The sequence below is a fragment of the Cynocephalus volans genome, chromosome 13 (genome assembly GCF_027409185.1).
Source record: "Cynocephalus volans isolate mCynVol1 chromosome 13, mCynVol1.pri, whole genome shotgun sequence".
Taxonomy (NCBI): Eukaryota; Metazoa; Chordata; class Mammalia; order Dermoptera; family Cynocephalidae; genus Cynocephalus; species Cynocephalus volans.
In genome coordinates this window covers 2,018,037-2,043,052 of record NC_084472.1, presented here as the reverse complement: position 1 = coordinate 2,043,052, position 25,016 = coordinate 2,018,037, and the positions used below count along the sequence as shown (strand labels likewise).

Genomic DNA, 25,016 nt, shown 5'->3' with positions numbered 1-25,016 from the left:
TTAATAGCAGCTGACAAAGGTGTTGAGGGAGGAAAGAAGGAAAGGACTAGTCCAACGATCAAAGAAATTCTTGTGATCTAAATTAATTTTATTTTAATTTTTAAGGAGACTAGTGTCTCAATATTTTTTTTTAAAGGTAAAATAGATGTTTTATTAAACCAGCCAAACTGGGGCTGATATTATCATGATGCAGCAAAATACAAAACTTCCTTCTACAAATATTAGAGTAAGGAAATTAGAGGTTGTAGTAAAACAGGGACAAAAGGGGTGGAGGAAATCAACATTATAAGTTCAACCCTTCACCTGAACAATTGAGTTTTTTTAAGTAAAGCCCCCCCATCCCAGAAAATAGTAATAACCCTTCATATATAACACATCTCTGTACTTCTTGCTTTCTACTTGAGGTTGGATTAGATTCCAATCATACCTCACCCCCCAGATTGACAGAATTGGCTCAAGAACCAGGATACCAAGACAGAGGGACACAGCTCTACAATCAGGAAGGTCCTATGAGGAAGGGTGGGTTCCAGCCACTGCCCAGACTGCAGCTGAATAACAGACCCATCTTCACACAGCCTCAGGCTGCATGTTCATGCAGTAATTTAAAAATAAATCCATGGTTTGTGTGTTACTAAAATACTTAGTGGTTTGCTGTATTACATTATGGCTTTCCCCAGTGGTTTGCATGGTGGACTCCACATCACTGGCATAACTTTGCTGGAACTGCATGCAGGGCTGCAGACATTCTTCTCCACAGTTATGAAACGGGTTGTTCCAGGCCTGATTGTTCCAGGCTTGGGTGCACCAGGTCTGACTGTTCCAGGAATGGTTGCTCCAAGACTGGCTGTTCCAGGTTTGGTTGCTCCAAGCTGGATTATTCCAGGGCTGATTGCTCCACAGAGGAAAGTTTCCAGATGTGTTCACCAGGCATCCCTGGTGATAGGAAGAGTAGAGGCTTGGGTATTCTGTAGGTGCAGAGCCCTTCTGAGCCGCACTGTTGCTATTCTTTGGCCAGTTGGTTTTCTGCCACCTCTTACATTTCATTCTCTGGTTCTGGAACCAGTTCTTAACCTGTTTGTAGCTAAGGTTGAGGACGCTGGAAAGCTCTTGCATCTGCTGGAGACTGAGGTATTTCTGTCTCTGGAATCTATCATTGAGAACACACAGCTGGGTGGGAGAGAAGACGGTCCTGGTCTTCTGTTTCTTTACCTTCTCTTCCTTTTTCACTGTGCTCTTCTCTGCAGAAGCAGGCAGTTTTACTTTGGGACTGGTGGAAGAACCGGGGCTGTCCTGAATAAGCACATCCGTGGAAGAAGGAAGCGGAGAAACAGTCTCTGCATGTGGCATCTCAGCAGAAGACATCTGCAGGGATGGATACTTTTCTTCAGGCCCACAGATCACAGGTGTTGGTGAAGAATCTCTAGAATCTGTTGCTTCGGGGCAAGGTTGGCTTTGGGGGCAAGATGGATCCACATTCATGTTGAAGGGAGGGGAAAAATCAAAGAGTTCGACCATGAAAGAAGGTTAAGCCTTTATAGACAAATATCTAGATGGAGGATCTTAGAGAATCAGATCTCCAGACATAAAACCATCAAAACCCGGGATGAAGTGAGTGGCCTCCGCAGCTAACAGGAGGTAACAGGCCCTATCCAGCCTAGTGTCTCAATATTTTGATAAAAGTATTAAGTGCAATTGTAGGTGTGCATAAAATCTATTGTAGTATGTTGCAAATAAATATTTACATTTCATATGCCTCAAGTCTTCTATTAATACAATACCCCCAATGGAAACAGAAAGGAACACACACCATATCAGCATAACAAAGCTCCTAAGTTAAAACATAAAAATATATTCCCAGCCCTATAAAATTTTCTCTGAGAAATGGGATAACAGTCAATCACAGAAACTTTTTCTGAGTCACAATGACTATAATAAAAGGATATCATTTCTCTTAAGTATCATCTGTGCAATATCCACAAATACCTATAATAATCTAAATAATAGTTTCTGTATATACAATAGAGTATGTATACTGCTCTGAGAACAAACTCTGTCCTTTACTCAGTCATTCTCATGTGCTCTTGAAAGAATCTCAAGAGGTTTCTAACCTTTATTGAAGAAAAAAATATCTATGAGAGATCCCCAGAGGTATTCTCAAAACAAAACAGAGAAAAAGAGGGATAAAATCTGGAAAGACTTCTGAAGCCTAGGGAAAAATAAGTCGGTGTCATAAAATCAATGACCTGACAAGACTAAAAATGTTATTTCTCTCTTTAGGTCCCAATGCTAGGTGAGCTTTTATATTGTAATTCTTGAATTCGGTGAAAAGAATTCTAGAAATGCTAAAATACAAATAAGTATAATTTCAGAATACTTTATAGATTCTCCAAACTGAATTTTCTACCTGTAAATTCAAGGTTGACTTTTCTAGTACAAAAAGAAAATATACCACAGTTCCTGGGGTGAATTTTTGTATCACTTTTAAATAAATTTTATTCCACAGAACTATGAACATTTTGTCACATCTCCATGTTACTGCTGCAGTTTACAGACTTAGAGGCTTAAAGACTTTCACATTTGTTGGGACTTCTTTGATCTCAGTTGAGTAAAATCCAATTAGAATATAGGGAAGATCAGGAGGTGGGGGATGTAAACGTATGTGGCATATTTCTGTTTCCTCCTGAAACTCCATCAATACAATAGAAAAGAATTTTTTGAGAGGGATAAACACTCAAAGATAAGTGGGAAAGAAGACAACACCAAAGATGTCACATTTCTTGCCAGGCATATCCATAGTAAAAGAAAACTCCTGGCCCAGGAGCGTATTTTACATAAGAGATGTCAAAACATTTGGGGCAGAATGAAGGCAGCTGTTGGAGCAGTAATTGACACAACAAAGAAAAGAAGCACCTTAAAGAATTGAAAGTGATTGTCCCTTGCGATCAGGACAGGGACTGACAGGGAGGACTCCCATTTTTCTTAATAGCCTTTTAGCACCATTTACTTTATAGACATTTATTACCTCATGAAAGTAAAAAATAATGTGCTAAATTAAAATTAAAAGGAGAATTTATATGAAGGATAATAGCACTTCTCAGGGAATATGAAAGATTAAAAAAAACAATCTGTGGGAAGGTTAATGTCCTTAATGCTGTTAGATCCACCACTTTCTAGTTGTCCCCCAATTTAACCATTTGGTATGTAGTCCATGGCCCCCTTGTGGTTAGGGGGAACAGTGTAACTACTACCAGCCAATGATTTGTGAAAAGAAGTAAGTGGCATTTCTGGGCTTGCACATTTAATTATTGGTGAGAGACTCTCCAGAGTTTGCTCATTTCTCTCTGGTATGGTGAGCAAACTCGTGTGAGAAGGATCTGCTCCATACACCTGGGTGCCTATTTGACTGCAATGGGCAAAGCCTTCCACTGTTCCACTTTAGACATGAGCACAGGCAAGGCTTCTGACCTAAAAGTGAGGAAGAAAGTGCCCTTCAGGTTACAGATGCAGGGGGATGGAAAGGTTAGGAACTGTGCTTGCTGCCAAATGAAGGGAAAGGAAAAGACATCCATAGAAAACAGAAGTGAGAACTGAGAGAGTCTCTGATGCTGACTGTCCTGCAGGTCCTCCTGTATGCCTAGTTGTATTAGGAGGGTCAACATTATTTGGTACTAACTAACAACCCCAAATCACAGTGGTTTACAGCACTGGCTTATTACTTGTCTGTGCTCTCATCTACCATGGATGTAGCCAGGGCATGGGTGTTTTTTAAAAATCTTCCCTGGTGGGGTTAATGTGCATCCAGGATCGAGAATCACCCACAAGGTGCTCAAATATTTGTTCAGTGTTGTTTGCTCTACAAGGCATTTCTAAGACTCCCCTAAATGTTTCATTTACATGCAACTGTAACTTTAGGGAAAGCCTATAGGTGGCCATTTAATAAGATACATTACTCTGTTGTACCTTGAAAGAAGCAAATGGTAATAGACAAGGAGCTCAAGGCTGAACAAAATTGACTACAGTTTATCTCTTTTCTCGCTCATGTAAGTACCACTGCCTTAAAAATGAGAAAAATTTCCTATCTCAAAAAGTTGAGGGTAAAGGATACAGAAGACATGTTTGTCTTGTTTTTTCTCAAATTCATTTTTAATTTCTAGCTAGCTACCTTACCTCCACTATGATAATATACTGAATAATGAATGCTCATTTTGTTTAATAGAGCAAATAATATTTGCTTCTCTCTCCAGACATATCCCTGAAATGTACAAGGGGTTTAGGAGAGGATTGTGTGTGTGTGTGTGTGTGTGTGTGTGTGTGTGTGTGTGTGTGTGTGTGTGTGTGTGTGTGTGTGTGTGTGTGTGTGTGTGTGTGTGTGTGAGAAAGAGAGAGAGAGAGAGAGAGAGAGAGAGAGAGAACTGCTTCTAGCATTAGGTAATAACCATATTGAATCTGCATTTCTTTTAAAGATGTAGTTGGGATTTATGCTTTCTTACTTTGTAATTAACATACTCAATACATAGTGAAGACTTATAGCAGCCCCGTGTGTTGCCCATTAAGTAACATTTGTTGTCAATAGGATATTTATTACCATGATTAGTAAAACTCAAGAACAACTTCTTAATCCCTTCTGGACCTTATACCCCATCTCAAAGCAGCTGCCCTGGGTAATTAGTAGTACGTGAGTGGTATGGCCTGTCAAAAAATTAGAATTGTTTCAGAATGGATAGTTGATCAAATCTGGATGCTAAATTATATTATTTGAAATACTCCATTTTCATACTAACTGCATGTAACTCTTGACAACTCAATTTCCATTTTCTATGTTAAAACATGTAGTTATCCCTAGCCATCATTGAGACCACAGATTGTCACTTCTTTGGAACTCAGCTTCCAGGTTTGCACAGTGAAGAATTGAAATAGTTCAATTTCATATTCCCTTAAATTTCACAATTCCGTGTTTTTAAGAAACGTACTAATTTAAAAGAAAGGCAAAATAAAACAAAAAAAAATTATCAATCAATGCTTTTTTACTCTTGTTGGCCAATTTTGTTTTCCTGTGCAACACTCAAAGGCTACTGTTATAGCTAATGGGCATGTTTGTTTCACTTTTTAATTAGATATTGTTGATAGTAGCCATTATCCAAGTGCTCCAGAAACCACTGAGACCCCCTTTGAAGGGTCCACAGGTCACAGTAGTTTTTATAATAATACTAAGTTGCTTTTGGTCTTGATTGCTCTCATGGTCTCCTAAGCTGTACAGTGGAGTTTTCCGGAGGCTATGTGATACATGCTACCAGGACAGATTAAGTGTGGAAGCAGAGATGAGAATCCAGCTGCATCTACTAACTCAGAGATTTGTATATATATATATAAAAAAAAAGTAGAACAATACCACTCTTAACGCTGGATCCTTTTTCTGTTTGGGAACAAACAGAATATTTCATAAGAAGTATGTTATTTGTGTGACCATACATAATATACAATGGATTTATATTTAATTTCTAATATGTAACTATCAGTAGATATAACTCACATAAACAAAGGCTCTGTGGGGACCTCAGAAAAATTTTAAGAGTAGAAAAGGGTCATGAGACCAAAGTTTGAGACCTTATGACTTAAAATATTAGAAATAATTGTGTCTCATTCGTATAATTTATTTGTGACTGTGCATAACGTTTTCAAAACAGTTACTCATTTTCCAGTCTAACTGGATTGTTCCTGCCTTCAGCGTGACAAATCTATGTCATCCAGGCTGCCACTTTTCTTCCACAAACACTTACCTAGCCTGGGCTATGTGTAAACCCCCTGAGGGCAGGAGCCATGTCTGTTTTACTAACCATGGATTCTGACACTAGTATTTACTGAATAAACAAATAACTTGATGCTATGTAAAGCACAATGTGAAATCACTTCTGAACTTTTCTAAGATACTAATCCTAAATGTAAAATAATAAATAAATACATTAAAAACTGCACCCTTGGTTAAAATCAACTGCTTTCTATGCCTCAATCCCCAACCCAGACAGTTGACACAGCTGGAGAAAGGCACACAAGGAGGATGACTACTCTCACTTGAAATTTCCAAGTATCAATTTGAATTAGTTTCTTACGGGAACCAGGCAATCATACTTTATTTCATTAGGTAACTAGGACGCATCTCCTCGTCTTTTCAAACATGCAACATCTCCTCCCAGATCCTTGCTCTCAGGTGATGACTTAGTTTCCCATTTCACCACTATTATCTACAAGTCCCCTCTCTTCCCTTACTCTTTGAAACACAAATGATCTGACTGTATCCCACTAAGAACAATGCCCCCACTACAGCCCTATTCCCTCACACTTACTCAAGGACATCATCCAGAAATTCCCCTTTGATGAATTGTCTCTCTACCAAAACATCCTTATCAGCATAAAAATTTAACTATAACTCCACCTTTCTGCCACCTCTATAATATAACTTCCTTCAAGGTTGTTGATATTTGCTGCTTTCAATTCCTCTCCTCCCAGTCAGCCTTTCCTGCCCCACCCCAAACTATTTTTGCCAATGTCACTGATGACTTCCAGGTTGCTCAATTTAATGTTTAATTCCCAGCTCTCCTTTCACTTGATTTTTCTGGTATATTTCACACAATTGATCACTCACACCTCCTGAAACACACCTTCGTCATCTGGCTTCCAAGTTGCTTTACTTTTCTGGTTTTGTTTCTGCATCATTGGTTATTTCTCAGTCCCATTTACTGATTGTCCTCATTTGTCCAACCTCCTAAAAGTGAAATGCTTCAGAGTTCAGACCTTGGACCACTTCTCTTCCCTATATTACACCTGCTCACTTATTTAGTCTACGGCTTTAAATACTATTTATATCTTAGGACTCTTAGGTTTGTAACTCTTGACCAGACTACTCTCCTGAACTTTACATTCTCATATCCAGCTGCCTCCTCAAATTTTCCATTTGGATGTCACAGAAACATATTAAACTTGACTTATCCAAAACTATCTTCCCTCCAAAATCTGCTCCCCACCCACCCACTCCCCACTGTCTTTCATGTCTCCATTAATGGTAACTCCATCCTTCTCATTGCTCAGGTCAAAAACTCTGAGTCATCCTCAATTATTTTCTTTCTCTTCCAGCCCACATCTAAAATGGCAAGAAATCCTATTGGCATTGCCTTTGATTGGTTTGAGGTGGAGAGGTGACCTAAACATTATCAGTACGATGCAAAATAAAACATAGAAGTAAAGTAAAATAAGGTGGGGATTTTTCATACCTGTATATCATGTTAGTGTAGATGACAGAAACTTAGATATTGGCCTTTTAAGTATATATCAGTAAATATGATACATAAAAATACCACAGGGCTATTTAATATTTGGGTAGGTGAAAAGAGATCATCCTAACTCAAAACTTCCCACATATCTAGGGTATTTGAGATTTCCTTGATCATTATACGTTGGCTGTTTAAGTTTTGTAATGACAAATAAGCTAATTATCTTGATTTGATCATCACACATTGTATACAGGTATTGATATTCATCCCTATATTCCACAAATATGTATAATCAATTACATTTTTAAAAATTTATACATGTATACATGAATCATAATCATCAATAGTATCATTATAATATGTTGAAACATCATCAGTGTTAACAACTACATTATAAATTTATACCCCCCAAAATTCTTGCTTTAGGAAGTAAAAAAAAATAGGCTTACCTATGGATGTAATGTCCCAAGATTATTTATTGATTGCACCATATCCACTTTTTTAAAAACTCCAGAAGGAAGAGACTGGTCTCAGCATCAGAATTAATTGTGCACCCCTCGAGAAATTACTTTGATTTTATCTTATGGTCCCTGTGAATTGTGTAACTAATCAGGTTCATTTTTTAAGTTGGCTTCTTACAGTCAAATTCATAGCTCATTAACAAGTTTATAGATTATTAGGTTATGCATATAATAATCACTAAGTTCCGATCTATGTTCCATATTTTCTTTTATTTATTCTTTCATTGCCATTATTTACTTCTGTAATTTTGGTATATGTTCTTTATTCTCACAAGCTGCCTTTTATTCATTCCAGAGTAAGGTGGGGGAACAAATATATAACCAAGCCACTAAATAAATGCATGCATACACACATATATACACACATGCATAAACACAGAAGGGTTAGTTGGAACACTAAAAAGGAAAATGTTTAAGATGGCTCATCTGTGTTTCTGTGTCAAAGAAAATTCTGACAAAAGATTGTGAAAATTGGTATCAGTAAGAAACAAGAATGATATTTAGTACTTATTCCAGAATTAGTTCAGAAGGAAAGGGATTCCTCCTTTAAGAGATTTCTAAGCACAAACATATTGGATTACTGGCCAGAGGTTCATGAAATCAAAGAACTGACGTGATATTATTCAACCAACTAAAACAGAAATAGTCATTAATATGCATGATCTTTCTGGTCATGATAATTCTTTTTTACTAAGACCTAACTTAAATCTATTCAGCACAAAATTTATAGCAACTGATATGGACCAAACAGCAAGACAGAATTTTCATGTGGACATGACTTATTTCACTCCATGTCACACAGTTATCCAGGCTTTTTGTCTTTTTTATAGAAGAAGATGTATTCTGTCATCAGATGAGCCAGAGAGAGCCAGAAAAGGCATCTGAAAGACAAATATGGATGAAACTCCTTTCCTATGCGAGTTTATTTAGTGCCAGTTGTTTCGGTGACTAATTTTGTTCTGTTTTGTTAAATAATTATACCATATGATTTGCAGGCTGCTTATGTGTTTTCTGAGGTTCTGGGGCAAATGAGAAACATTTGAGCACACAGAGAAGGAAATGAGGAGTGGCAGCTGCCTGCCATGTCTGATGTTAGAACCAAATAATCTATGTCAGGAACTGAAAACAGACTTGGTTTCTCTAGACTGAGTTACCTATTCTTCAAGCCAAATATTAGTAAGCAAAGGATTTTTGGCATTTCAGCCCAAGACCCCAGCTTAGAGAACAGTGATTCCTGAGTGATTCCTGGGAGCTAGACATAATAATTAATCTTCTTTTAAAATTAAATAATCTTAGCCCCTGTTTTCTAATATGTTTCATAATAAAATAAAATGGAGGCACGAAGTATCTCTTAAAATGTGTATCAAATGTAATCAACTTCAGAAAATATATCCTTGTATGTTAACATTTCAGAAATCTTTGGTGAATTTTACCTCTAAAAATGTCAGCTTTTGGATTTATACATAGTATTTTCCTATCCTCTTCAAACATTTTAATCATTTAAATGAAACTTTCATGGAAGTGATTGACTGAAGTTGGTTTTATTTTTCCTCTGAAGAATTACCAAAAGAAAAATACTTTATTAGCACATAGCCCACAATCATCTGATGGCCAGAGTAAGAAGCAAAACCATTTTCAAGCAGCCGCTGATAAAGGGCTAGACTCATTAAAGTGAATTCAAAGGCTCTTGGCTAAGTGGTAAAACATTTTAAAGGATCAAATCTAATAAACTAATGAGAAAGCTAAATGACTGCCATATCTACTGTGCACCAATTCAATTCAATGCTGCTCACATGGTAAGCCTTTTAGCCTAACACTTGACAAAATAATGACCTCATTAAAGCAAGAGTGCAAGTGTAGTTTAGAAATCTTCATGGACTCAGATATTCCCAAGGAAAATAAAAGCTTTATATAATCTATTTTCCACGTAATAAGACAACATTTAAGCTTAAAAACATCATCAGGCTTTTTGGAAATAAAAGCATATACATAGAATTTTAAAAATCTGACAATTTATGTTTCAGTTTGTTTTATTTCCTACTGTATTTATAATAGTAGCAGAATTCTAAGCGTTGCTTTCTTAATGGAGTGCAATATATATTATGATAAGATAGAATAATAGGATCTAGTTAAGGTAGGAATGAAAAGAAGGATCCTTCAGGCAAGGGATTCTCAACCCTTGCTGCACATTAGAATCACGCAGGAAGCTTTTAAAATTACTGGTGCTGACATCTCATCCCCAAGATTCTGATTTTATATGGTGTAGACGCAATGTCTAGGCAGCAGTACTGTTTTAAATGCTTTCCAGGTTACTATAACATTTAACCAGGAGTGAGAAATCACTGTTCTAAGTAAGTGACCATATCATGTACTGGAAAACTTTTGAGAGGAAAAGGATCCCATTAATAATTACACCTGGATTAAAGAGTAAAGAGCCACTGTCATGAAAAACCAAGAGGTATGGTCACTCTACCACATATCAAATGCTAAATACATCTACAGTGTTTCTGATAAGAAATAGTTCAGTGTACACTTCATTACCTGCATGATGAGAAATTCTTTGTCTCCCAAGACAGCATCTTAGATCTTTTGACAATTTGAATATACTCTCTGTTAGTTCTACCCATTATTACTTGAGTTCACACATAAAAGCATAAACCCTCTTCCACAGGCAGGCCCTTCAGATGTTTGAAGATATATAACACGTTCCAGCCTTAGTGACCACATTTTCTCTTCTGAGGTCAAAGTTTTTCACCTCCAAATTAAACACCCTTCAGATTTTCAAGATTTGTCTTATGTCATGGTTTTGAGTTTTCTCATCATCATAGTTGCTCACATCTGAAGACTCTCAAGTTTGTTTACACCATCTTACAATATAGAGCCAATGTAGAAATCCTCTAATGATTATTATTTGATACACATACATATGCAAAATTTAAGTAAAGATTTGATAGAAGAGTAATCACCCAAACTGCTCAAACCTCTTATCCACCGACCTAGAGTTGTAGGTATCCTAATAAATAGGCCTTATGGTTATAACAAAGAAAAGGGTTCATGAGTCTGTAACTTGTTTATCCTCAGGGATGCCTAAGGCAATAATGATCCTAATCAGAACTCCTTAGAAATAATGACTGATGGAATTTGCTGGCTTAAGGATTTACGAGAGACCCGAGGGATTGCTTTGTAATGATTTCTTATCTGGAAATACCTGGTCTGTCTAGATTATTTATTGTAAATTAACCTCTAATTTATGGGCTGCAGGTATGCCGAATAACAGACAGGTCTATGTGCTAGCAAGATATGAAAAGTAAGAGATTCCAGAACTCAATGACTTCCCTCTGCTAACTTGCCTTACATGCACAGTTAGATTTACTCATCCCAAAACTAAACTGCATCCCAATACTGGAAAAGGAGCTCAAAGAGCTGTTTGAAAGAGTCAAGCCTCCCAAGTATGCTGCTGCTTATGGCTTATTTCCTTTGCTAATCACTAGTAAAACATGGTGCTTAGTAACTTCGTGTGTCTAACAGTTTTGGTCTTTGGGATTTCAGTTTTGTTCCATTCCTAGGGTATTCTTTTTAGGCTCCAGGCGTTCACCCTGAACAGTATGCTGTCTTCATTGCCTTTGGATGAAGCCTCTCTGGTTAACCCCTTTATATTATTTCCTTTGAAATAAAAACTTCACTTTCAATTCCAACTTTCCCTCTGGACATTGCTTTCTTTTAATGGCTTTATTGAGATATTATTCACTTACCATATCATCACCCATTCAAAGTGTACTATTCAGTGTCTTCTAGTAAGTTCAGAGTCGTGCAACCGTCCGTACAATCTAATTTTAGAGCATTTTATCACTCCAAAAAGAAACCCTGTACATATTCCTCCACTATCCACCCACTACCCTCCCCACTAATACAGGCAACAACTAATCTGCTTTCTGTTTTCATAGATTTGCCTATTTTGGATTTTCATGTGTATCAAATTATATAATATGTGGTCTTTTGTGACTGGTATCTTTCATATGATGTTTTTGAGGTTCATCTTTGTTGTAGCATGTGTCCATACTTCATTTATTTTTATTGTTTAATATTTCATAGTGAAGAACTACCACATTTTATTTCTCCATTCATCAGTTAATGGACATTGTGTTGGGTTATTAAAATAATGCTGCAATACACATTCATGTACAAGTTGTCGTGTAGACATATGTTTATATTTCTCTTGGACATGCACCCAGGTGTGGAATAGCTGGAACACATGGTAAGCCCATGTTTAACATTTTGAGAACTGCTAAGCTGTCCTCCAGGCATCTACAATATTTACATTCCCACTATAAATTCATGAGGGTTATAATTTCCACACATTTGCATCAAGATTTTTATCTGTCCTTTTTTATTATTGGTGTGTTGTGTCTCCATGAAATTTTGATTTACTTTTCTCTAATGACTAATGAGGTAGAGCACCATGTCAAGGTGCTTATTGGTATTTACATACATATTCTTTGCAGAAATGTCTTTTCAGATTATTACCCACTTCTGATTGTGTTATTTGTCTTTTTATTATTGAATTGTTAGAGTTTATTTTATATTATGGATACATGTCCCTTATTAAATATATAATTTGCAAATATTTTCTTTTATTCGGTGGTGTCTCTCCCCTTTCTCAATTGTGTCCTTTGAAGCACAAAAGTTTTTAATGTTATTATAGTCCAACTTATCAGTTTTTTCTTTTGTCCTTGTGCCTTTGGGATTATACTTTAAAGTACTACCATACTTTAGTAGTACATTTTGAAATCAGGAAGTGTGAGTCCGCCAACTTTGTTCTTTTTTCTCAAGATTGTCTTGGCTCCTCTGGGTTCCTTGCATTTTCACATGAATATTAAGATCAGCTTGTCAGTTTCTGCAAAAAAAAAAAAAAGTCATCCAGACAGCTGGAATTTTGATAGTGATTGTGATAAATCTGGAATCCGTAGATCAATTTGGGGAGTATTGCAATCTTAACTATACAAAAGTACTTCAAAAAGTTCATGGAAAAATAGTTTAAAGATAATACAAATCTTTTCATGAACTTTTTAAAGTACCCTCATGTGAGGAAAATGGAATTAGTTTAGTCAGGCCCTTTCACCTCATATTGGCTGAGTATGATTCAGCATATCTGTTGCAAACAAGTAGTGTTAGTGCGCATGTGTGCCCATCTACCCCTTGGCTCGTTGCCACTATTGTGTGCTTTGTTATATGAGACAGCAGCTTCAAACTGCTGGTGGCAGACCTCGTGTCTGAAAGAAAGCATGTCTACTTTGCTGGTGTCTACTCAGGTTTTCTTTTGCTTACCTAACTCACAACCTGCACAGGAGTGGGTTCTGGGGTCTGTGACCCAGCCCAACACCTCATATTAAGACTTTCCATCCATGAATGTGGTATGTTTTCCATTTATGTAGGTCTTCATTAATTTCTTTCGGCAATTTTTTCAGTTTTCAGTGCATAAGTCATAAATATTTGTGGCTAAATTTATTCCTAAGTGATTTATTCTTTTTGATACTATTATAAATGTAGATACCATTGTTAATCTTATTTTGAATTGTCCATTGCTAGTGTATAAATATACAATTGATTTTTGTATATTGATCTTATGCCCTGAAACCTTGCTTAACTCATTTAGTAGTTCTAAAAGCTTTTAGTGTATTCTTTAGAATTTTCTATACACAAAGTCATATCATCTGCAAATAGAAATTATTTTACTTCTTCCTTCCAAATTGGAATGACATTTTTTTTCTTGCACAATTGCTCCGGCTTGAATATCCAGAACAATGTTGAATAGAAGTGGTGACAGTGGACAGTCTTGTCTTATTTCTGATCTTATGTGGAAAGCATTCTGTTTCATCATTAATACAATGTAAACTGTGGGATTTTTGTAGATATTTTTTCAGGTTAAGGAAGTTTTCTTCAATTTCTAATCTAATAAAACTCTTCATAAAATGGTGTTGGATTATGTCAAATGATTTCCTTTGTCCACTGAGATGACTGTGTTGTTTTGTCCTTTATTTTATGCATATGGAGTGTTTCATTAATTAATTTTCAGATATTAAACCAACCTTGCATTTCTTGGGTAAATTCTACTTGGTAATGGTGTATAAGTATTTTTAAATGTTATTGAGTTAGGTGTGCTAACATTTTGTTGAGGAATTTTTGGCATATATTTATAAGAGACATTGGTCTGTAGTCTTTTTTTTTTTTTTTTTTGTCTTTTTCGTGGCCGGCACTCAGCCAGTGAGTGCACTGACCAGTCCCATATAGGATCCGAACCCGCGGCGAGAGCGTCGCTGCCTTCACTCCCAGTGCCGCACTCTCCCGAGTGCGCCACGGGCTCAGCCCTGTAGTCTTTTCTTACAATGTGTTTGTCTCACTTTTGGTATTAGGGTAATACTAGCCTCATAGAATGAGCCAAAAAGTGTTTATGCTTCTATGTTTTGGAAGAGTTTTGAATAATTGCTATTAATTCTTCTTTAAATATTGAGTAGATTGACTAGTAAATCTGGGCTGAACTTTTAGGGAAATTTTAATAACTAATTCAATGTCCTTGCTTGGTAAACTTGTATTGAAATTTTCTATTTCTTGTATAAGTTTCATTAGTTTGTGTCTTTCTAGAAACATACATCTAAACAACATCTAAAATGTATGTTGTCATACATTTGTTTGTAGTTTTTCCTTAAAATCTTTCATTGTTTCTATAAAGTTGGTAGTAACCAACTTTTTCTGATATTAGTGATATGAGTCGTCTCTATCTATCTGGTCAGTTTAGCTAAAGATTTTTCAATTTTGATTATATTTTCGAAGAACCAACTTCTGGATTCACAGATTGTTCTCCATTGTTTTTCTCTTTTCTATGTCATAATCACCATTCTTTTTTTTTTTTTTTTTTTTGTCGTTTTTTCGTGACCGGCACTCAGCCAGTGAGTGCACCGGTCATTCCTATATAGGATCCGAACCCGCGGCGGGAGCGTCGCCACGCTCCCAGCGCCGCACTCTACTGAGTGCGCCACGGGCTCGGCCCATTAATCACCATTCTAATCTTTGATATTTTCTTTTCTCTGCTTGCCATATGTTTAGTTTGTTCTTCTTTTTCCAGCATCTAGGAGTTTTAAAATTTTAGATCTTATATTTGAGTCTTTAATCCATTTTAAGTTGATTACGGTATATGGTGAGAGGTGCAGACCAAGTTTCATTTTCTACATATGGATGTCCAGTTTTCCCAGCCCCATTTATTAAAGAGGCAGTCTCTTCCCCAGTGTGTTCTTGGTGCCCTTGTCAAAGATCAGTTTGCTGTAAACATGTGGGTGGATTTCTGGGTTCTCTATTCTGTTCCATTAGTCCATGTGTCTCTTTTTATGTCAGTACCATGATGCTTTGGTTACTATAGATTTGTGATGCAGTTTGAAGTCAAGAAGTGTAATGCCTATAGCTTTACTTTTTTTGCCCAGGATTGCTTTGGCTATTCAGGGTCACAGCAAAAAAACCCAAATAATCCAATTTAAAAATGGGCAATGGAGCTGAATAGATATTTCTTAAAGTAAAACCTACAAATGGCTAAAAGGTATATGAAAAAATGCTCAACATCACTAATCATCAGAGAAATGCAAATCAAAACCACTTTGAAATATCACCTCACCTCAGTCAGACTGGTTATTATAAAAAAGACAGAGAATAACAAATGCTGGCAAGGATGTGGAGAAAGAGGAACTCTTCTGCACTATTGATGGGGCTGTAAATTAGTACAGCCATTATGGAAAACAGTATGGAGTTTCCTCAAACAAGTTCAGATAGAACTCCTGTATGTTCCAGCAATCCCACTACTGGGGATATATCCAGAGGATTGGAAATCATCAGATCGAAGGGATACCTGCCCCCACATGTTTATTGCATCTCTATTTACAATAACCAGGTGATGGAATCAACCTAAATATCCATTGAGGGATGACTGGATAAGGAAATTGTGGTATATATATACAATGGAATACTACTTAGCCATAAAAGAGAGTGAAATTCCACCATTTGCAGTAACAGGGATAAACCTGGAGAATATTATCCTAAGTTAAACAACCCAGGGCAGCAGGCACCAAGGTGAGCAGAGACCCACATGTCACTAGGGGCCCACTCCTAGGCCCCAGAGGGAAGCACCCACAGCCACAGCAGGCACCAAGGTGAGCAAGAAAAAATATCCAGAATATAAAGGAGGAAATTTACACAGAGATTAATACCTTAGAAAAGAGTGTAGCAGAAATCCTAAAACAAAAGATTCACTCAATGAAATAAAAAAAACAATACAGAGCTTGAGCAGTTGGCTAGAGCAAGCAGATGAAAGAATTTCAGATCTCAAAGATGGTCTTTTTGAAATAACCCAGGCAGACTAAAAAAAGGATAAAAAGAATTTAAAATAATGAGGAAAATCTAAGAGAGACAGCAGATAACCTCAAGCACTCTAACATCGGAATTGTGGGTATTCCAGAAGGGGAGGAAAAAGGAAAAGGTATTGAAAACCTATGCAAGGAAATAGTAACAGAAAACTTCCCAGGTGCAGGGAGAGATGCAGACCTTCAGATACAGGAAGCTCAAAGGTCCCGAAACAGATTCAATCCAAAAAGATCCTCCCCAAGACACATTATAGTTAAGCTTGCAAAGCTCAAAGACGAGTTCCAAAAGCAGCAAGAGAAAAACGTCAAATCACCTGTAAGGGAACCCCCATCAGACTAACAGCATACTTCTCAACTGAACCCTAAAGGCCAGAAGAAAATGAAATGGTATATTTAAAACACTAAAAGAAAAAAAATGCCAGCCTAGAATTCTTTACCCAACAAGGCTTTCCTTTGGAAATGAGGGAAAAATAGTATATTTCCCAGACAAACAAAAATTGTGAGAGTTTACCACCAAACAGGCAGCCATGCAAGAAATTCTCAAGGGAGCCCCTCATCTAGAAACTGAATAATGATGACCACCTCATCTAGAAACTGAATAATGATGACCACTACTACAAATACACAAGAAAGAGCAAAACCTGCTGTTAAAACATAAATGCCAGTGAGAAAGAGAAAGAAGCTAAATCATGCCACCTTAAATTTCCAACAAACATTGAAGAAGACAAATAAAAGGGGAAGTAATGATCAAAGGATATTTAAACCATCTAAACAAAAAGCGATTAAATGACAGGAATGAAGCAGTACCTTTCAATAACTACCACAAATGTGAATGGATTAAACTCCCCATTCAAAAGACACAAACTGACTGATTGGATTAAAAAGCTAGACCCAAGTAAATGCTGTCTTCAAGAAACCCACTTCACCTGTAGAGACACAAACAGACTAAAAGTGAAGGGATGGAGAAAGATATACCATGCAAATGAAAACCAAAAACAATCAGGAGTAGCTATTCTTATATCAGACAGAATAGACTTTAAACCGAAAAACATAAAAAGAGAAAAGAAGGCCACTGTATAATGATAATAGGATCTATCCAGCTAGAAAATGTAACAATCATAAATATACATGCACCCAATACTGGAGCATGCAGATATATAAAGGAAACACTGTCAGACCTAAGGAAAGAAACAGGCCCTAATACATTAATAGTGGGTGACCTGAACACCCCACTCTCAGTATGGGACAGATTTTCCAGGCAACAAATCAACAAAGAGACACAGGATTTAAACTATACCTTAGACCAACTGTACCTGGCAGATATATACAGAACATTTCACCCAACAACTAAAGAATATACTTTCTTCTCATGAGCACATGGAACATTCTCCAGGATAGACCACATATTAGGTCACAAATCTAGTCTCAGCAAATTTTAAAAAATTGAAATCATTCCAAGTATCTTTTCAGACCACAATAGACTAAAACTGGAAATTAATAACAAGCAAAACCCTGGAAACTATACAAATACATGGAAACTATACAACAGGCTCCTGAATGACTTATGGATCCAAGAATAAATTAAACAGGAAATCAAAAACTTCTTGAAACTAATGAAAATGAAGATGCATCACACCAAAACCTGTGGGATATTGCAAAAGCAGTATTAGGAAGGAAATTTATTGCAATAAATGCTTACATCAAAAGAATGGAAAAGACTTCAAATAAATGACCTAATGCTACACCTCAAAGAACTAGAAAAACAACAACAAACCAATCCTAAAGGTAGTAGACAGAAAGAAATAATTAAGATCAGAGCAGAACTAAATGAAATAGAGGCCCATAAAAACAATAATAAAGATGAATGAAACAAAAACTTGATTTTTTGGGAAGATAAATAAAATAGACAAACCATAAGCTAGGTTAACACAAAGAAGAGAGAAGACCCAAATAACAAAAATCAGAAATGAAAAGGGAGACATTACAACCAATACCACAGAAATATGAAGAATCATTACAGATTGTTATAAACAGGTGCATGACAACAAACATGAAAATATGGAAGATATGGATGTTTCCATACACTTACAAACTTCCCAGACTGAATCAAGAAGAGACAGAAAACCTGAACAGACCAATAACAAGCAAAGAGTTTGAAGTGGTAATCAGCAATCTTCCAACAAAGAAAATTCTAGGTCCAGATGGCTTTATAGATTATTTCTATCAAACCCTTAAAGAGGAATTAATACCAATTCTCCTCAAACTATTCAAAAAATTGAAACAGAAGATACTCTCCGAAACTCGATCTATGAGGCCAACACAACTCTGATACCAAAACCAGATAAAGCCACACACAAAAAAGAAAATTACAGGCCAATACCCTTGATGAACATAGATGAATAAATCCACAACAAAATATTAGCAATCAGAATACAGCAACACATAAAAAAATTATACACCATGATCAAGTGGGATTCATCCCAGGAATGCAAGGATGTTTCCATATAAGAAAATCAATAAATGATACATCACATCAACAAACTCAAGGGCAAAAACCATATGATTATCTCAATAGATGCTGAAAAAGCATTTGACAGAATTCAACATCCCTTCATGTTAAAGACTCTCAACAAATTAGGTATAGAAGGAAAGTATCTCAACACAATAAAAGGTATCAATGACAAGCCCACCAACCAGAATCGTTTTGAATTGGGAAAAACTGAGGGCTTTTTCCTTAAGAACAGGAACAAGACAAGGATGCCCACACTCAAAATTTCTATTTAACATAGTACTGGAGGTACTAGCCAGAGCAATCAGGCAAGAGAAAGAAATAAAGGGCATCCAGATTGGAAAAGATGAAGTCAAACTGTCTCTATTTGCAGATGACATGATACTCTATATAGAAAAAAACCTAAAGACTCTATCGAAAAACTCCTAGAGCTGGTTAATTATTTCAGTAACATTGCAGAATACAAAATAAATGCCCCCAAATCAGTTGCATTTATATTCTCCAATAATGAACTAACAGAAAGAGAAATCATGAAAGTAAGCCCATTTACAAGAGTCATGAAAAAAATAAAATACCTAGAAATAAATTTAACCAAAGAGGTTAAAGATCTCTACAATGAGAACTACAAACCATTACTGAAAGGAATTAAAGAAGACAGAAAAAGATGGAAAGATATTCCATGCTCTTGGATTGGAAGAATATTGTGAAAATGTCTATGCTACCCAAAGCAATCTACAGATTCAATGCAATCCCATCAAAATGCCAGTGTCATTCTTCACAGAAATTGATAAAAAACAATCCTGACATTGATATGGAACAACAAAAGACCCCAAACAGCCAAAGCAATCCTGAGCAAAAAAAACAAAGCCAGGGGCATAACACTACCTGACTTCAAATTATATGACAAAGCTATACTAGCCAAAACAACATGGTACTGGCATAAAAATAGACACTTAGACCAGTGGAGCAGAATACAGAACCCAGAAATCACCCCTCAGGCTTACAGCCATCTGATATTGGACAAAAGCAACAAAAACCTACATTTGGGAAAAGACTGCCTCTTCAATAAGTGATGCTGGGAAAACTGGATATCCATATGTAGAAGAATGAAACTAGATGTGCACCTCTCACCATACACTAAAGTCAGCTCAAAATGGATTAAAGACTTAAGTATAAGACCTGAAACTGTAAAATTACTAAGGGAAAATATAGGAGAAAAACTTCAGGAACTAGGTCTGGGCACAGATTTTATGAACATGAGCCTGAAAGCACAAGCATCAAAAGAAAAAAAATAAAAGGGACTATATCTAACTCAAAATCTTCTGCACTGCAAAGGAAACAATCAACAGAGTGAAATGACAACCTGCAGAGTGGGAGAAAATTTTTGGTAACTATGCATCTAACAAGGTATTAATATCCATAGTATACAAGGAACTCAAGCAATACACAGTAAAAAACACAAATAACCCAAGTAAAAAATGGGCGATGGAGCTGAACAGACATTTTTCATAGGAATACATACAAATGGCCAACAGGTACATGAAAGAATGCTCAACATCACTGTCATCAAGGAAATGCAAATTAAACCACATTGAGATACCACCTCACCCCAGTTAGACTGGCTATAATCAAAAACAGAGAATAATAAATGCTGGTGAGGGTGTGGAGAGAAGGGAAATGCCCCTCACTGTTGGTGGGACTGTAAATTAGTACAATCACTATGGAAAACAGCATGGAGGTTTCTCAAACAACTACAGATAGATCTTCCATACAATCCAGCCATCCCACTTCTGGGTATGTACCCAGAGGAATGGAAATCATCATGCCAAAGGGATACCTGCACTCCCATGTTCACTGCAGCTCTGTTTACAATAGCAAAGGTACAGAACCAACATAAATGTCCATTGGTGGTATACATACACACAATGAAGTATTATTTAGCTATAAAAAGGAATGAACTTGATGTATGCTTGATATATGAACATGATATATGAACATGGTTGGACCTTGAAAACATTTTGCTTAGTGAAATAAGTCAGTCACAAAAGGACAATTACTGCCACTGAAGTACACCACTTACAAATAGTTAAAATGGGGGTGTGCTGGTTAGCTTGGTTGGTTAGAGCACAGTGTTATAACACCAGGGTCAATGGCTTGGATCCTCAGTACCAGCCCGATGCCAAAATAAATAAATAGTTAAAATGATGACTATTATATTAGGTATATTTACAGAAATAAAAAAAATGCATCAGAAAAAAGTGTCAATAGCATGCATTAGAGGGGAAGTGGGATGAAAAGGCGGGAGAAAAAAACATTCCAGAAGAACACACAAAAAGCTGCAGTAGCGGCTGCCTCTAGGGAGAGACCAAGGTGGTGAGGGAAGGAGAGCATTTTCTCACTGTGTACACCATTTTGTCACTTTTGGATTTTATACCATGTGTATGATTATTACAAAAAACTAATTACAGAGGGAAAGAACAAGCATACGGATGATAAAATCTTAAAATGAAAACACTGGAAAGGTCTTAAAGATCACCTAGCTCGGTTCTCTCACTCACAGACGAGGAACTTGAGCAGCACACAACGTGTGTTCTTGCCCAAACTCAAACAAGCAATGAGGGCAGAGCTAGAGCTTAAAGTAGGCGCAGATAAAGGAGAGCGCATTTTGTAAGAAAGCAAAAGAAAACAAAACAGAGCAAGTTTTTAAAGGATTTGAGAGGGTACTCTAAAACCATATCCTTATGATCGTATACACCAACATCAAGGGTTCAGATCCCTGTACAGCCAGCCACCAAAAACAAACCAGAAAAAAACAAGACAAAAAAGAAAAAGGCAAAAAAGTTAAAAAAAAAGTAATAAATAAATCATACATTAACATCATATAAGACATATAGTATATAAAATCATATACAAAGTAAATACTCTGGATTCATCATGAAAGTTACAATTAAACAATGCCATGGGTGCTCCCGAGTACCACTTCAGGCCCAAGACAAAACTAAAAGACAAGTATGAGGAAAATATGGAAAAAAGAAAAGTGGAACTGGTAAGTAAAGAGGGGACATTTTAGCAAGTGCCTGAGGTATTCTTAGAAGCACTAATGCTCCTGCTGGCCTGTTAGCTATGTTGGTTAGAGCACGGTGTTATGACACTAATGCTCCCTGGCTGCTCACATCTCCTCCTCCCCACCCTCAGAATACTAACAAATGTCTCACCCAGTGACTCTGTCCTCGCAGTTTATCATTTGATTCTCCTACTATTTCTTCCCACACAGCAGCTGTTCGGTCAAAAGAACAGGAAGCCAAAACCTGTCCGAATTCAGGATGTGCCCATGTCACACGCCATACAGATCCACTGTGTGTCTGGGGAATTACAAAAAAAAAGAACACATATTCAATAGCCCTGTTTATTCTAGGGGGGTGGAAACTGAATTCATTCACATTTCACACATAAAAGGTTTTACTTGAAAAAGAATACAGATATCTTTACTTCTTTAAAGGAGAAGTAAAACTCAATTTAGTATTTAAATAAAAAGTTAAATTCCAGAATTCTTTAACCTTTTGAGGATATTCTATACTGAGGATTGCACTCTTTCTAGAATCAAGTTCTTCGATTATTTTACTAATAAAGAAAAATCGATTCAAATAAAGTTGACTACTTCCAGGGATAACAGTTGGAGACTTGCTTCAGAGTTTAGCCTAACCAAGCTTTGCAACAGATATTCTATGAGTCCACAATTTTTCTTAACTTGCAAATTCTTTCTACAGGAAACATCTACCTAACAAAATAAATAAAATCAGATTAATCAAAATTATTTGCTTCAAAGTCCATAAAGAAAGAAAGTAGATTAGTGGTTACCAGCGGCTGGGAAAGGGGAGACATGGGAAGTGACTGCTAAATGGGTTTCCTTTTGGGGTGATGAAAATGTCCTGAAATTAGATAATAGTGACGTTAGCAGAACTTTTTGAATAACTTAAAATCACTAAATTGTATATTTTAAATGGCTGAACATAATGGGATGTAAAATATAGCTCAATTTTAAAAAGCACTCTTCTATTTAAAAAAAAATTATCTGCTTCAAAAGCCTAACAGTACATAGAAACTACAGCAGCAAAATGCTTAGAAGATCCTAACCAATGGATCTTAGACAATGGACTATTTGAGGAAAAGAGGCATTCAGTGAGCAAATACAGAGAAGCCCAAACACTTATATCCTGAGAAAATAACGTAAAACTAAGTATCTCATTATCTTTATATACGAAAAATGTCAATTACTATTCTACACCCTCTTCATGTTCACCACACCAAAAAAAAAAAAAAAAGGATGAAAAGGCCCGAAAGCATTTCAACATCAAAAGAATTTGCTAGGTGCCTCCCAGGAAAAACACTGTCTGAAAATAAACATGAGTTCACCAATCACATTTACAAATGTGTTTCACACTTCTGTATATCTAACATTTTTTACACGCAACAACATAAGAACACGTTGTTAACCTGATAACTCTTCATGGTAACAATGTCACCAACCAAAGCTAATCTATGTACCCTTATTTTGTATCCTTTGTTTTGTCCAGTTTTTTGTGTTCCACCTTAATTCTTATACAGGGCTATTAAGTAAAAAAGGCACTAAGGCTGAGAGGTTTTATAAACTGTTAGATTCCCAGTAAAACAGAATCTAACTAAAGAATAAGATTTGCCCAAAAATGTTCATCAATGGTATTTTCAGTTAAGCAAAATGGTGTATTTATTGGATGTTTATAAAGAGACTTTAAAGACATAGGAAAGTACTTAGGAAATATGCTGTTAGGCTAAAAAGCAAGAAATAGGGGTTTCCCTTCGGAATGATAAAATTGTTTTTGAACTAGAAAGAGGTGGGTAGTTACACAATATTGGGAATGGAGTAAATGCCACTTAATTGTTTACTTTAAAATAATTGATTTTATGCTATGTGAATCTCACCCCAATTAAAAAAGCGTGGGGGGGGGGCAAAAAATTTGGATAGACCCTTCACCAAAGAAGATATATGAATAGTGGCAAATAGGCATGTGAAAAGATAATCAACATCATTAGTCATTAAGGAAACACATAAAAATCCAATGAGACACCACCTCACACCCACGAAAATGGCTGTAACAAAGGCAGATAATAACAAGTGCAGATGAGGATACAGAGAAACTGGAACCCTTATATACAGCTGGTGGGAATGGAAAACGGTACAGCCACTTTGGAAAAGAGTTTGGCAGTTTCTTAGAAAGTTAAACATACGCAATCTAGAAATTCCACTCCTGGTATCTATCCGAGAGAAAGGAAAACATATGGAGAAACAAAATGGGACATATCCATACAATGCACTACTGAGCAGTACAAAGGAACAAACTACAGACATGGAATACAACATGGATAAACCTTAAAAATATGCTAAGGGAAAGGAGCCAGACACAAAAGACTACATATTATAGGATTCCATTTATATAAAACTTCTAGAAAAGATTAAAAACTATAAAAAAATCGATCAGTGGTTGCCTGTGGCTTGGGGGTAGGAAGACGGATCAAATACAAATGGGCACAAGGAAAATTTCCGAGTTGATGGAAGTGTTCTAAAACTGGATTGTGGTGATGTCTGTACAACTGCATGTTTAAGACTGTAAATTAAAATTTATGACTTCTAAGGTATGAAAAATTCTGAGTAAAGGTGTTCTTTTTAAAGCAAGAAATAAAACTATTAAAAATATATAAAGGAAAAGGTGAGAAAGAAATAAGCAGAATATGGTGAAATCCTAGAATAGCCACATTAGAATGCTGTGAAATTACAGACATTCGTACTCTCAGATTCCCTGAAATGTATTTCTGTTACTTTAATAGTGAAAAAGTGTAAAATACCTTTCCTTGAAAAGAACTATAAATTGTATAATCTTCTCAAAGCTGAACAGCAAGTAATTGACACTACCAAATACCTATAGTACCCCTCACCCGGGCCCTACCTGCTCCGCCGCGCCGTTCCCCTCACCAGTGTACCCCGTCGGTCGCTGCCGCCGCCGCCGCCGCCGCCGCCGCCGCTGCCGCCGCTCAGGATGCTGCCGTGGGCTCCGCTGCGGCCGGTTCCACTGCCGCCATTACCGCTGGGGGCGTGGCTGCCCAGACCCGCTGTCAATCTTCTGTCTCCAGGTGAGCTGCGCTAGGCTCCGCCCCATAGCACCTGCGCAGTGTGGACGTGGGCGCCTGGAAGGCTCGGCAGCGGCAGTTCCAGTTCCGAGGTGTCCGTTAGTGCAGTGAAGACCTGGGAGCTGGAGGCTGCAGCAGCGACGACGACTAGATCAAC

General features: G+C 36.8%; 1 protein-coding gene and 1 long non-coding RNA gene across 2 annotated transcripts; both read right to left on the bottom strand.

Annotated features, from left to right (window-relative positions):
- Positions 1-567: 567 nt before the first annotated feature.
- LOC134362238 (homeobox protein NANOG-like) lies at positions 568-1,479 on the bottom strand. The gene has a single exon (XM_063077552.1). It carries the CDS (start codon positions 1,477-1,479, stop codon positions 568-570), a length of 912 nt encoding a protein of 303 aa, XP_062933622.1.
- Positions 1,480-12,362: 10,883 nt separating this feature from the next.
- Positions 12,363-24,763, bottom strand: LOC134361518 (uncharacterized). The gene is made up of 3 exons (XR_010021465.1): positions 24,679-24,763; positions 21,913-22,059; positions 12,363-12,680 (listed from the first exon to the last, which is right to left on the bottom strand). It is a non-coding gene; the product is annotated as an uncharacterized LOC134361518 (long non-coding RNA).
- Between the last annotated feature and the right edge of the window lie 253 nt (positions 24,764-25,016).

Excerpts from the sequence above, each read along its gene's own strand:
- LOC134362238 (XM_063077552.1), bottom strand. The coding sequence starts at position 1,479 with ATGAATGTGGATCCATCTTGCCCCCAAAGCCAACCTTGCCCCGAAGCA.